General features: G+C 36.1%; 1 protein-coding gene across 1 annotated transcript; it reads right to left on the bottom strand.

The window, feature by feature from the left end:
- Positions 1–691: 691 nt before the first annotated feature.
- LOC110463966 (atrial natriuretic peptide receptor 2-like) lies at positions 692–9,034 on the bottom strand. The gene is made up of 5 exons (XM_021518937.1): positions 8,629–9,034; positions 7,670–7,837; positions 5,008–5,106; positions 3,364–3,455; positions 692–1,490 (listed from the first exon to the last, which is right to left on the bottom strand). The coding sequence occupies exons 1-5, from the start codon at positions 9,032–9,034 to the stop codon at positions 1,374–1,376; spliced, it is 882 nt and encodes a 293-aa protein (XP_021374612.1). The 3' UTR covers positions 692–1,373.
- Positions 9,035–13,646: the final 4,612 nt, after the last annotated feature.

Consider the following 13,646-nt stretch of genomic DNA (forward strand, 5'->3'; position numbering starts at 1 on the left):
TAACTGAAATAATATAAATCTAGGTTGGGTTATTCTGAATTTGTTTTAATGCTTTATTATTGAAGTTATGACAATTCAATCTTTTTCGTAACTAATTTGAATGTAACAAAGTGATAACTAACATAATGTACATAAGTCATTATAAAATGTTTCAGTAACGTATATAAACTGTATATAAATATAAATGTAAATCCGATAGTCTTTTGACCTCGATTGTTAAGATTTACACGTCATTTCGTAATAATTTAATCTCGCTTTTAACAAACCTTTTCATTGGCCTAAAATATTATGTTATCAGCCCATAACATAAAAAAATGACATCGCCGTTTTGTAACGTCGCTTTTGATTAGCTGATACAGCGGCGTAATAATTTCTAAGAGAAAAGAGTCCATCAATAAAAGTTGATTTCCACAGGGACCGTGTATAGTAGATTAAATTATAAGCGGTTTATGATGAGAGTATACTCCGGTTTTTTATGTTATCGCTCCATAACATAAAAAAAAAAAAAAAATGTACGACGAGAATGTTGATAAAATACCAAGCTTAATTAAAGACATCAGCCTGCATGCCTTGTAACGGAATTTGTTCCGTATCTGAAGTGAAGTTCACTTTTACCAAATTATTTATCTAAGTACGACTGTTAATTGGGTATCAATCATTGAATTGAAATTTACCACTTTACCATCTTACAAGGACATTGTTTCAGATATGTTTTCAGTCAATGCTATCCATTTTCTATGCGCTGATACAGGAAGGGCAGGTGAAGAAAGACGAACCTTCACCTCGGCTTGCACGATAAAACAATAGATTTTTAATTTTCCTATAATTCGTAGAGTGACTATTTATTAGTTAAATTTATTGCTTATGCTAAGAGAAAAACTACTTTATGTTATTCAGGTACAAGTTTTTATTTCGTTTTGTTTTTAGTTTTTTAAGGTAATATTTGTCTGGAGTAACCGTGTGAGAATTTTTAAATACTGATGCTCCAGGTTTCCATTCGGCACAGGGAGTCTACAATTCCTTCAAATGTGCAAATATTTCTACAGAAAATAATCGTATTTAATGGTTATTATTTAGTTTTTGTTAAAATGTATAAAACGTAGGTTGCTTGAAAGTTTGAAACATTTTATCTACAATCAGTATATACGTGCAAACATCATGAAACAAATCTCTGAAAATTGTCCTTTTTAAACAGATTGACATCAATGTATCTACATGTGGAACGTATTTCTTGCTATAAAGGAAACATGTCAGAGAACATGAGTAGCCTGAACGGTTTCGTGAATGAAAAACAGTAAAAGCACAGTTCATGTCGACTAATCAACGACCATGTCACCTCAAGCATGCTGTGCCATCGTGATGATATTAATGTCCTACACTCCACACATGTTTGTCGTAGCAGCGTGATCCGGAGGAGGCTGCATGCGAACGTGACTACTCGGCGACAAACTAGACGGTAATAACCAAGAGGTCCGCATTTCACCTTTTCCCTGTCGAATACAAAAGTTCAGTAATTACATAAAATACTATGACATGAAATCACGAGATGACAACACTAGTAGTTATTAACTCGTTGTTTGGTGGACATTTAATTAAGTCTCACCGATGCAGTTCGGTCGACTCTCTTCAATCTCTCACATGTACCAACACTTGCCACACTGTTAAATATCAGCAAAACTCCATTGTCAGCACTGTCAACATAATGCCTTTTAAATATGGCATTTAGTCAACTTACCCACATACTGTGTTTCTGTGTTTTGCAACCACATAGTCAGCAGTGTCTCATTAACAACGGTTTAGATAGAACAGCACCTCTGACTGTATGTAGTACATGTATGACGTATCTGGTTTTCACAAAACCATAGATGACAATACTAGTCATGTCTATACTTTATCTAGGAATTTCTTCATTGTTTTACTGTAATATTTTAATGAAGAATTTCCTTAAATTGGACAAGATCCAATATTGATAAAAAAAAAATACCCAATCGATAAACACAAACCGTTCTAAAAGCAACCATATTATCAAACTCAAGGGGAAGAGTGAAGACGTTATGTTCCTCCAGGGGGCTCTCTAGGATACAAAAACATGCATATGCCGTAAATCGAGAAATTTTTACGTAGGTTATTTCTTGCAAATTTCTCAAAAATATCCGTAATTTTAGTTTTACTAGTCTATTTTGTTGCGAATTGGAACTATGAGCAAAAATATAACTAACGTTAAAATATCGCAAGTTAAGCTTTTTGAGCGATTTGCACTTCATAGATTATCTGAGTGTTGCCATGCTCAGCAGCGTATTTTCCTACTTTAGCCCTACATCCTCTTTTTTAAACGAAATATGATCTGGTATTGACTCATTTATGCAGTCATAAATATGGTCGTTACATGTAGCTGTAATATCGTCGTCAAAATGGTTAAAACAGTGAAGGTCTGTTTAAAATTTGTACATAGTTGTAAAATGTACTGGTCAAACTTTTCGGCCATTTCGGACTATGCTATAGAATGCAATTTCTAAAAGATTAGATTGGTGCACTCACGGGTAAGACTAGTTGTTAGTCTTGACTCAGCGATCTTCTTTAGAAACGAGGACTCGCCGAGTTTTACAGGTAAATACTTAACCATCCTACAATACATAACTAGAACCTTATAGATTATCGCTGCAGGCTTAAACCTTTCCAGCTTCTGTAAACACAATTCAGGTGATCTGGTACTCTGACACGAAGTTAACGAATAAAGCTTATTAGAGGGTATTCTTTTACAGTCATTACATTTTTGCGAATATGAATCTTGTGCAAAATACGCAAAAAAAATTACTAAAGTAAAATATCCCAATTTAAGGTATATATCTTTAAGTTATGATGTCATAATTTGACATGAAATTAAGATAAGCTTAGTGACCATTTTCAGATATTAGAGGGTAAAGTTTGGGGACCAAAGTTGCAAATGGCTTCTTTTGGACAAAACCACATAATTTGTCAAACATAATTCACAATTTTGATGTCTATTGTTGTAATGAAGCAACAAATAATACAATTATATATTTGTTACTTCATGAGAGAGACCATTTAGAGTATAAATATAATTAAAATACACACAAATAAATATGAACAATATATATATTATTCTTCCTTTCAACAATTCAGATGATCCATTGATGAATTAAATTTTCGCGAAAATTGAGTAATTTCTTTCTTTATTAAATTTTTATTTATTTACGATTAAAATCCTTCACCACATAATGGAGTACTTTGAAAATTAGTCACTTTTGATATATTTATTTTGTGCTGTTCTTTAAACAGAAGGAAACATTTCGTCATTTACCAGGACTTATTCATTACGTTATGGTATCCTGCAGTAGTTACCTTGACATCCACAAACCCCCTCTCTTGTGTCTGAAAGCAAGGGAACCGGTGTAATGCTTCCACAGTATTAGAACTTAACTGTATCTTCTGAGCTACAAACAAAGTATAAGATCAATCAACATAGATATGGATTGAACGACGTATTTTGTTTTCTTTTCTTAGAATCTTACATCCCAGAGACAACAAACAATGGTCAATGGACATGGTAACATTCCAAGTCGTTCGTTTGGTGTCGCGTACGCGCAAGAGCTGAGGTCATGTGTACATCCTTGACACTCCTGGAAATACGGTCACTTTCCAACCCTGCACTCTGGAATATGTAATAGCAAAATTTAAGGCACGCGGTTAGCAATAAGATTCGTCTCGGGTAAAACAAAATGACCAATCGCTAGGCTGATACTTTTTCTTTGAGCAACACCCGACTTCAAAGCTGTAAATTTTACCGTTCTGCAACCGAGATATTCTTTTGTTGTACTTCAAGTTAGCGCAACCCCTGGAGTATCGAGGATGTAAGAAGACGGGTGCCGTAGTAGACACTGCCAAAATAAAGAGTAGGTTACATACACAATTCCCAAATTTTGCGATCGGGGAAAAAGATAAAATTTGCCTTCTGTGATGTCCATTATGCGGTCAAGAGGGAAGGAACACATATCAGTCGTATGAGATATGTTCCATCCGCTGTGGTATCGGCAGTCAAATCTGGGAAATACTATTTAAGACATAGTGAGCAAGTCTCCTATCATGGTTTATTCAGAGTGTTGCCCAAACGAAGAAGATACAACTTTATTTAGCCACAAAATTTCGCGCTAAGAATTGCAAAAGGGTTTATCGTATTTTCTGTCAGCATATTATAGGGATTAATGTGCCCCAAGCAAGTCATCCAATCCTCAGACAGAAAATGTTTAATGTAAGGCATGGAATGTCTTTTATTCACCTAAATATAAAAAAAAAATGCCGTACTGCCAATAACGACTTTACCGCACTTACCACCACTCTTCCTTAACTAGAACATGTTGGCTTTTAGTATTCACTTTCGCCGAATGAAAACTAAACTTATTCAAGATATACAGTTGGCACTCATGTTTGATTGACTGTTGCATCAATTCAATCGGAGCTCTAAGTAGACGATGTGCTTAACACTCCAATTCAAAAAAGCATGTTCCTGTTATATTTGCTTGCTTATAAAATAATAACTTCAAATCACATTTTTTGGCAACAACCATACAATTCATATTTTATCCTACATTCCAAAACAAAAACAATCAATACAGTGATCTTTACTATATTTTGATTGATATTCATTATACTGAATGCATTGATGATGTATCATCCCAAACAATATCATCGATGCAGGAGAATCTAGAGACGTGTCGGCCCCGTCTTAAGTGATTCAAAATAATACATTAATTTGAATTCTGCACATTGAAAAATTTGTTCAAATAACTTTTTTGGGATAAACTAAACATTAAATAAAAAGAGGTATGCTGTACATTGTACCTCAATTACTAGTAAAGGGTATGCTTTAGCGAATTCTTATGAGAAAAGGAATCACACATGCATTATTAAACACATAATCGATTTCAGTTTACAATATTATGGAAGTGCCTGGCACATATTCGTTAATTATCCTTATACTTCACTTACGTTTCCCCGTGGATTCCATGCGGGACGCTACGTTGACAGTATCCCCAAATAAGCAGAACCTCGGCATTTTGACGCCAACCACACCCGACACTACAGGGCCTGTAAGACAAAAACAATGTCCGGCTATCGTGACATCATCATCACACATATTAATTCGCATCCAGTATGTTAAGCGCTAGAATATAATGTAAACACAACTAACATGGGCAAAAAAGCTTGAGCAATCGTAATGCCCTCGCTGTTTGGTCATCACTCTTTGTCGCTGTTTGGTCATCACTCTTTGTCGCTGTTTGGTCATCACTCTTTGTCGCTGTTTGTTGTCGCTGTTTGGTCATCACTCTTTGGTTGTCCTGATTGCTGGGAGTGTTAATGCATACAATGTTTTTCTTTTTTTTAACTTCTGCATTCTTGTGAAAATGATTCGCAAACAAGCACCACGCCATGCTTTTATCATTATAAAAGTGTTAACAGTTTATCTTGCTAAACCGTAAAATAAACGTATGACGTCATCTTTGCTCAGTGCTTACTTCCAGTTTATGTCTTATCAGCGGACTGATATACTGTTTTCTCTCGTTTAAAGTTTGTGTATTATTTTGAGATTTATCGTAGCAAGACTATCGTACGTAAGGTAGCAGTGTGAAGTAGAGGGTTGTGGCCATACGTGATATTTTTGTTAAATGGCTAACCCCTGTATAATGATATGTGAAAAAATTATAAAAATAAAACTATACTAAAATTGGTATAAGCATGATGAAGTGGGCTATGTAAGCTTCACATTTGTAAAATAAAAGAATAAAATTTTGGTTCGAGCCCAAATTTTGGCCATAATCCGAAAGGGTGCCTACGCATGCAAAGCTAGCTTTACAGGAGGTAAAATTCTGTGTACTATGTTGATATTAAGGTTGGGCTGCACACATGAGTGTAGTGTTAATGACTGGCACAGAACAGACAGAAATTTTAGTGATATTATTATGCTTTCATTTTGTGTGTTAGCCAGGGTGCCCTCTACTTCCCTATCAGCTACAGCAGGTCTCAGCTTCGAAAGTACCGTTCTTTCCGGTCCTTGGTACTTGTGCTGTATGACATCCACCACGTTCTTTTGGGGCCTCCTGATCTTGACGGGAACAGTTTTAAAAGGCGAGAAATTTGGGTCTGATGAGCTGCCAGATCTTAGATCAACATTACATGCAGTAGGTAATACTAATTTGTGGTCCCTCATTCTTGCAGTAACAATTTTCATACTTCTTCTTTTGTGCCAGCTGTTTTTCCCCATCATTAATTTACTTCACAGTGTTGTTTATACTTGTTTATAGTGTGTTGCTATGAACAAGTAATATTATGATATCATTGAGCATTGATGACATCATAGATGCTGAATCTGATGACCTCCACAGCATTGATGACATCACAATACCTGTGATGTCATCAATAAAGAAACCCTTATCACAATAGAATCACCATACTTTTGTGCTATTTACATGCAAATAATGTCACAGAGTCTCATTTTACCCAAATAAGAATTTCAAACCTGAAACATGTAAGTTTGTTGACTTTTTTCATTTTCAAATTACCTCCCTTGGCATTGTTTTGAAAAATGGTGTTCATAGTGATTGGTGCTTTGTTTATGTAATTTACAGTGAATTCATGTGATATTCATATCAGACATGGGTTTAAAACTCTTACTTACTGTTTAAACTACTTCTTTGATCATATTTTGACTTATATAATTGCAGGAATCAGGAAGAAATTAGTGTAAAATAGCATTTTTTCATGAAAAATTCCCATTTTTAGGAAAGAAAATCAAAAGTGAAACCTATTTGTAGTGAAAATGCACTTTATTTTTTCAGAATTTAAAATACTGATAATAAACCTCTGTGGAAAGTGTGAGGGAAAAAATATGGCAGTGTAGCACACATAATTATTACAATCTAAAATACATTACAACTTGCACATCTTGTGCTAAATTTCAAAGCAAAATTGCTAAAAAGGCATGTCTTAGGAGAATGCATGTTACTCGATCACTATTATAGATGGAGTCAATATGGATATGTCATTGTGTTCATAATCTCATTTTCTAGACATCTAAAGGGTTTTCAGAGAAATTTCAGAACAAATAAGTGATGTATAAGGTAGGTGGGAGAGACTAGCTGTATCTCACAACTTATAATTGTTAAAGCCGAGTATGTGCAGTCTGTCTGTGAATTATGTTTTTTTCCTTGACTATACATTTGGAGGGGTGCCAATTTGGGCCTTACGGTGGTTTCACCGATACGTTTTTTTTTGTATATACCTACCTTGGGGTTATGCCACATGATATGACATGAAATTAAGGTCAACTTGGAGACTTATCGTTGAAAGCCACCAGAAGGCCCAAATTGGCAGCCCTCCTATGGGAATATCTGAATTCATCAATGTTACGGACTTCACTGTGTTATAGTAAGGGTCACGTGGCGCGTGTTTGTAGGGCACAGCGATAATCATGTGACGAGGCGCACATGTACAGGTGTACAAGCAATGTTGGTAATTGGAACTTTTGCTATAGTGGGAAAGCAAATTACCGGGAGGATACTGTATATACGAAAATCCAGAGTGCGGTGGGTAGGGATATTTAAAACACTATCCAGCAAAAATGCAGGTGTGCAGTTTAATTAAGAAGACTTACCTGTATTTACGCCGATACGAATGCTCAAACGGAGTGTTTTATTTGCAAGTTCTTGAACATCAAGTTTGTGTGTAGCATCCAAAAGATCGAGAGCTAAAAACGCAATCTCACTGACGTGGAGCTCGCCGTTTGTCTCCGGGATACCGGAAACGACCATGTATGCGTCGCCTTTTAGGGAATAAAGTTAATGACATATCAGAAAATATCATTCAGATATACACACATCACATTAACACAGATGAAGCGGTTATATTAAACAGTATTTCTTATGAATAAAGCCAATCAATTTTATGTAAATATTCAAATACGAATGAAACAGACACTGCATCAAGCGTTTAATTGTTGGTACATCATGAAAATTGGCGTATTTACTAATAAATTGCTTAATGTGAAAAGTCAACTGAAGGCATGCCAGTAAAGCCAATATTCCTTTCGAGTGGCATATACGCAGACGCTAACAGACAACTTCCGCTTTTCTGTTTGCTATACTAATTTGCATACAACCAAATTGTTTTTTCATATTGGCATTGCCAATTCTTTATAGTACAATTTGCTATAGAAGGTTAAAATCCTAGAACAATGTATTTATTTTCTCCCCGTTGGATGTTGCATTGCATCTTCAGCAGTATCAATTTATTTCCTATTTCCCCCTTATTCCAAACTGACCGGACATCAAAGTTAAGGAAATGACGGAACATTTAAAATCATTCCTTATAAGAAACCATTTAACTTCCTGCTTTAACTATATCCTGAGTTTTATAAGTATCAAATAACGCTACTCCTTGGAATGACAATATGATGTAGTTTACGCAACGTCAGACGAATATACAAGAACATACGTCGAGCAGTGTGGTTGATGTTATGATAAACTTTGTTTGTAAATATAGAAAACGAAGATTTGGGTTTGGTTTCATAACGTTTAATTGATATATACTAATGTATCAGAAGGAGGTACCTACCGATAGTTTCAACTTTGTATACGTCGTATTTTTCAAGTCTTGAGTCATATGTGTTGTACAGAAGATTCAGTAAATCTACGACCTGGAATGGTGTACACCCGGAACATATTGTGGTGAAACCAACAATATCAGAGAAACACACGGTCGCTGATTTGTACAGTCTGGGTTCGACTTTCTCGTTTCTCATCAGTTTCCTAGCCACAGAGACAGGCAGCATCCGGCACAGAAGATTCTCACTTCGCTTTCTCTCCTTTGATAGTGATGAAGCTTGGTCTTTGAATGACATCGCCACCAACTGGATCTCCTTTGTAAGTTTGAACACCACAAATAAAACGGTCGGGTACATTAGAATTGCACCAGTTAACAGTCCAAAGCTCAGTTTGTAGTTTAAACTCACTTCCTCCATTTCCTGTTGAAGCTTTATCAAAATATTCTGAAATGATTAGAGTACAGTAAATAGCACTTGTGGCATAGACATACAATTTTCTACAACAAAACTTGTTTACACATATATCGCTTGTTTACACCTACTTCACGTGTAAATAAGTCATGCTTCATTGCTCGATTGTGAATTTTGATATGAGGTCGAAGTTCATTGATAAATACAGGGAGGAGGGGGTGTATGGAAGGAGCTTTAATAATTCAATAATGGATTTACATGGAATAGTTTTGTGCAGTGGGCATTATAATGATGAAATTTCTAATCCTTATCGGTCATTATAGCTTTATACAAAATGTAATGCGCACACATATATCATGTAGATAAAACAAACTTTTATTTTTGCTGCAATGACTGTAAATGTTATGGTGTTATGGTGTGTTTATGATGATCGGGTGTGTTTATGGTGTTAGGGTGTGTTTATGGTGTTAGAATGTGTTTATGGTGTTAGAGTGTGTTAATGGTGTTAGGACGTGTTCATGGTGATAGGATGTGTTAATAGTGTTAGAATGTGTTTATGGTGTTAGAGTGTGTTAATGGTGTTAGGACGTGTTCATGATAATAGGGGTGTTTATGATGTTAGGATGTGTTCATGGTGTTAGAGTGTGTTAATGGTGTTATGGTGTGTTTATGATGATAGGGTGTGTTTATGATGTTAGGATGTGTTTATGTTGTTAGGGTGTGTTTATGGTGTTAGGGTGTGTTCATGGTGTTAGGGTGTGTTTATGGTGTTAGGGTGTGTTCATGGTGTTAGAGTGTTTAATGGTGTTAGGGTGTGTTCATGGTGTTAGGGTGTGTTCATGGTGTTAGGGTGTGTTTATGGTGATATGGTGTGTTTATGGTGTTTGGGTGTGTTTATGGTGATAGGGTGTGTTTATGGTGTTTGGGTGTGTTTATTGTGTTACATTGTAGTGTGTGTTTAAGGTGTTAGGGTGTATTGATTGTGTTATAGTGTGTTCATGGTGTTAGGACGTGTTAATGGTTTTAGGGTGTGTTTATGTTGTTAGGGTGTGTTTATGGTGTTAGGGTGTGTTTATGGTGTTGGATGTGTTTATGGTGTTAGAGTGAGTTTATGGTGTTTGGGTATGTTTTTGGTGTTAGGGTGTGTTTAAGGTGTTAGGGTGTATTGATTGTGTTATATTGTGTTCATGGTTATAGGACGTGTTAATGGTGTTAGAGTGTGTTTATGGTGTTATGGTGTGTTTATGTTGTTAGGGTGTGTTTATGGTGTTAGGGTGTGTTTATGGTGTTAGGGTGTGTTTATGGTGTTAGGGTGTGTTTATGGTGTTAGGGTGTGTTTATGGTGTTAGGGTGTGTTTATGGTGTTAGGGTGTGTTTATGGTGTTAGGGTGTGTTTATGGTGTTAGGGTGTGTTTATGGTGTTAGGGTGTGTTTATGGTGTTAGGGTGTGTTTATGGTGTTAGGGTGTGTTTATGGTGTTAGGGTGTGTTTATGGTGTTAGGGTGTGTTTATGGTGTTAGGGTGTGTTTATGGTGTTAGGGTGTGTTTATGGTGTTAGGGTGTGTTTATGGTGTTAGGGTGTGTTTATGGTGTTAGGGTGTGTTTATGGTGTTAGGGTGTGTTTATGGTGTTAGGGTGTGTTTATGGTGTTAGGGTGTGTTTATGGTGTTAGGGTGTGTTTATGGTGTTAGGGTGTGTTTATGGTGTTAGGGTGTGTTTATGGTGTTAGGGTGTGTTTATGGTGTTAGGGTGTGTTTAAGGTGTTAGGGTGTGTTTAAGGTGTTAGGGTGTGTTTAAGGTGTTAGGGTGTGTTTAAGGTGTTAGGGTGTGTTTAAGGTGTTAGGGTGTGTTTAAGGTGTTAGGGTGTGTTTATGGTGTTAGGGTGTGTTTATGGTGTTAGGGTGTGTTTAAGGTGTTAGGGTGTGTTTAAGGTGTTAGGGTGTGTTTAAGGTGTTTGTGTGTGTTTATGGTGTTAGGGTGTGTTTATGGTGTTAGGGTGTGTTTATGGTGTTAGCGTGTGTTTAAGGTGCTAGGGTGTGTTTAAGGTGTTAGGGTGTGTTTAAGGTGTTAGGGTTTGTTTATGGCGTTTGGGTGTGTTTATGGTGTTTCGGTATGTTTTTGGTGTTAGGGTGTGTTAATGGTGTTATGGTTTGTTTATGGTGTTTGGGTATGTTTATTATGTTACATTATAGTGTGTGTTTATTGTGTTAGGGTGTATTGATTGTGTTATACTGTGTTCATGGTGTTAGGACGTGTTCATGGTGTTAGGACGTGTTAATGGTGTTATGGTGTGTTTATGTTGTTAGGGTGTGTTTAAGGTGTTAGGGTGTGTTTAAGGTGTTAGGGTGTGTTTAAGGTGATAGGGTGTGTTTATGGTGTTTGTGTGTGTTTATGGTGTTAGGGTGTGTTTATGGTGTTAGGGTGTGTTTAAGGTGTTAGGGTGTGTTTAAGGTGTTAGGGTGTGTTTATGGTGTTTGGGTGTGTTTAAGGTGTTCGGGTGTGTTTATGGTGTTATGGTGTGTTAATGGTGTTAGAGTGTGTTTATGGTGTTAGAGTACATTTGGCTCGCTATTAGTCAAATTAGTCAAAACTTATTTTCGAATAAAACAACTATAGCCATATGAATATATTTTGACAATTCATGTCTTGATGAAAAATCCTGTCATCGCTTTTGCTATAGCATCTCAAAACAGCGGATATGTGATGTTTTCGGCAGGTTGTTTTTATTAAACAATCATGGGTATTCATATTGTTATATAAAATCTTCTACTAAAGCAAACACTGAGGAATAAGTAGTTCAATCCTCTTTGGGAAAGGTTATTATTATTATAGTAATTAAATTATTCATGGCCCATTCACACAGAAGACTCGTGCAATTATGACAAATAAAAGATCGAAAAGAGACGTTAAAAGAGATGAAATCAGATCAACTAAAACATAACAGACAAACGTCATATTGTAAAGTTAATATATACCATTTTGCCAGACCTACATTTTCAGGTAGTTTATAAATATAGAGATATATACTGTTTCTAAAAGAGATTTGCTATTTGTCATATTTATATAAACTATTTCGTGTTGGCAGAAGATCAATGTAATCTAATTACAGGTGTTCCATATTTGATAAATGGTTCGTGACACGGAAAATAGTGAAAATCATTAAAAGTTAACAACTTGGCAGTGCGATATCGAACCTTAGCGGAGTTGTTCTTATAGAAAATAGAAAGGGTAGACATACCAATTAGAGTAGGATAAAAGTTTCAATAACATTTTTGCTTTAAAAAAGAATTGAAAGTTCGAAGTTATTTTGGTACCATAATCAACCTGTGTGACTGTTACAAGATACCTTATTAATATTTCGTTGATTAATTCCAGCATAGTACCACATTATCATTTTGTTTTAAATAAATAAATAAATATACAATATTTGATAAAGCGCCCTATCTAGCTAACATAAGCCACTCTAAATTCGCAGGAACTGCCTTATCAAGCATATGCCACCTGGCTAATATCTCACTATGTGTGTATGTGTGTGTGTGTGCTGGAGATGTATTGTGTTCTGTTTGTAGTGGGACCGTGCTTCCAACGGTATAATTTATGGTGCCACCTCACCTGAATGCTACACTCAGATACCGCAACACCCATCCCAAACCATTATATACCCCACCTGGGTTGTTGGAGTTGTGTGGGCAGGAGAAAAACACTTTCTCTGAATATTCCATGCGTACGCCGACTTCGGGGATCGAACCCCGGCCGCGTGTTTGGAAGGCCGGAGTGTTAACCATTCTAAAAATACCAACTTCCGGTCAAGATGGCGGGAATGAACTGAATCCTACTGACCACTACAATCTCTTTGTTAATTCGATCTTTACCACCATGTTCAGAGGAACCCGGTTCTCCTGGAGAGCTACCAAAGAAGACACCAAATATATCATACACTGGTTCGATATAAATAAAATGAAAGCAAATCCTGACAAATTCCAAGCACTTGCAATAGGTAAAAAGACCTGGTCACAAAACATCGATCTCCACATCAAAACCATTTGTAGAAAAGCCTCACAACAACTAAATGTACTCTACATGATTAGAAAACACCTGAGCAGACTAAATAAACTCACAATTTTCCACACCTTCATACTATCACACTTTAATTTTTGCCCACTCTCCTGGCACCTCTGTTCGGAAACAAATGTTATAAAAAATTGAGAAAATTCAGTATAGGGCACTCAGATTTATTTATGCTGACTTCTCATGCAACTACGATGAACTTTTGGCCCGGGCAAAGATACCTACTTTGAAAATTAGAAGAATGAGGCAAATGGCTATAGAAACCTACAAAATCATACACAAAACCACACCGCCATATCTCCTCAATATTGTCACACCCAAGTCTCAAAATTACAGCTTCAGATATACAAACATTTTGGACATCCCACATGTTAAGACTACTACATACGGTAGTAAAAATCCTTCAAATATGCAGCAGCCTGTCTTTGGAATAATCTTCCTGAAAACTTAAGGACCACAACACATAACGGCAATTTTAAATCGTTAATATCTTCCTGTAATGGAACCCAATGTAAATGTGCAGCCTGCAAATAATAAATATCTCACCTTA

Source organism: Mizuhopecten yessoensis, unplaced genomic scaffold (assembly GCF_002113885.1).
Source record: "Mizuhopecten yessoensis strain PY_sf001 unplaced genomic scaffold, ASM211388v2 scaffold10949, whole genome shotgun sequence".
In the NCBI taxonomy this organism is placed as follows: domain Eukaryota; kingdom Metazoa; phylum Mollusca; class Bivalvia; order Pectinida; family Pectinidae; genus Mizuhopecten; species Mizuhopecten yessoensis.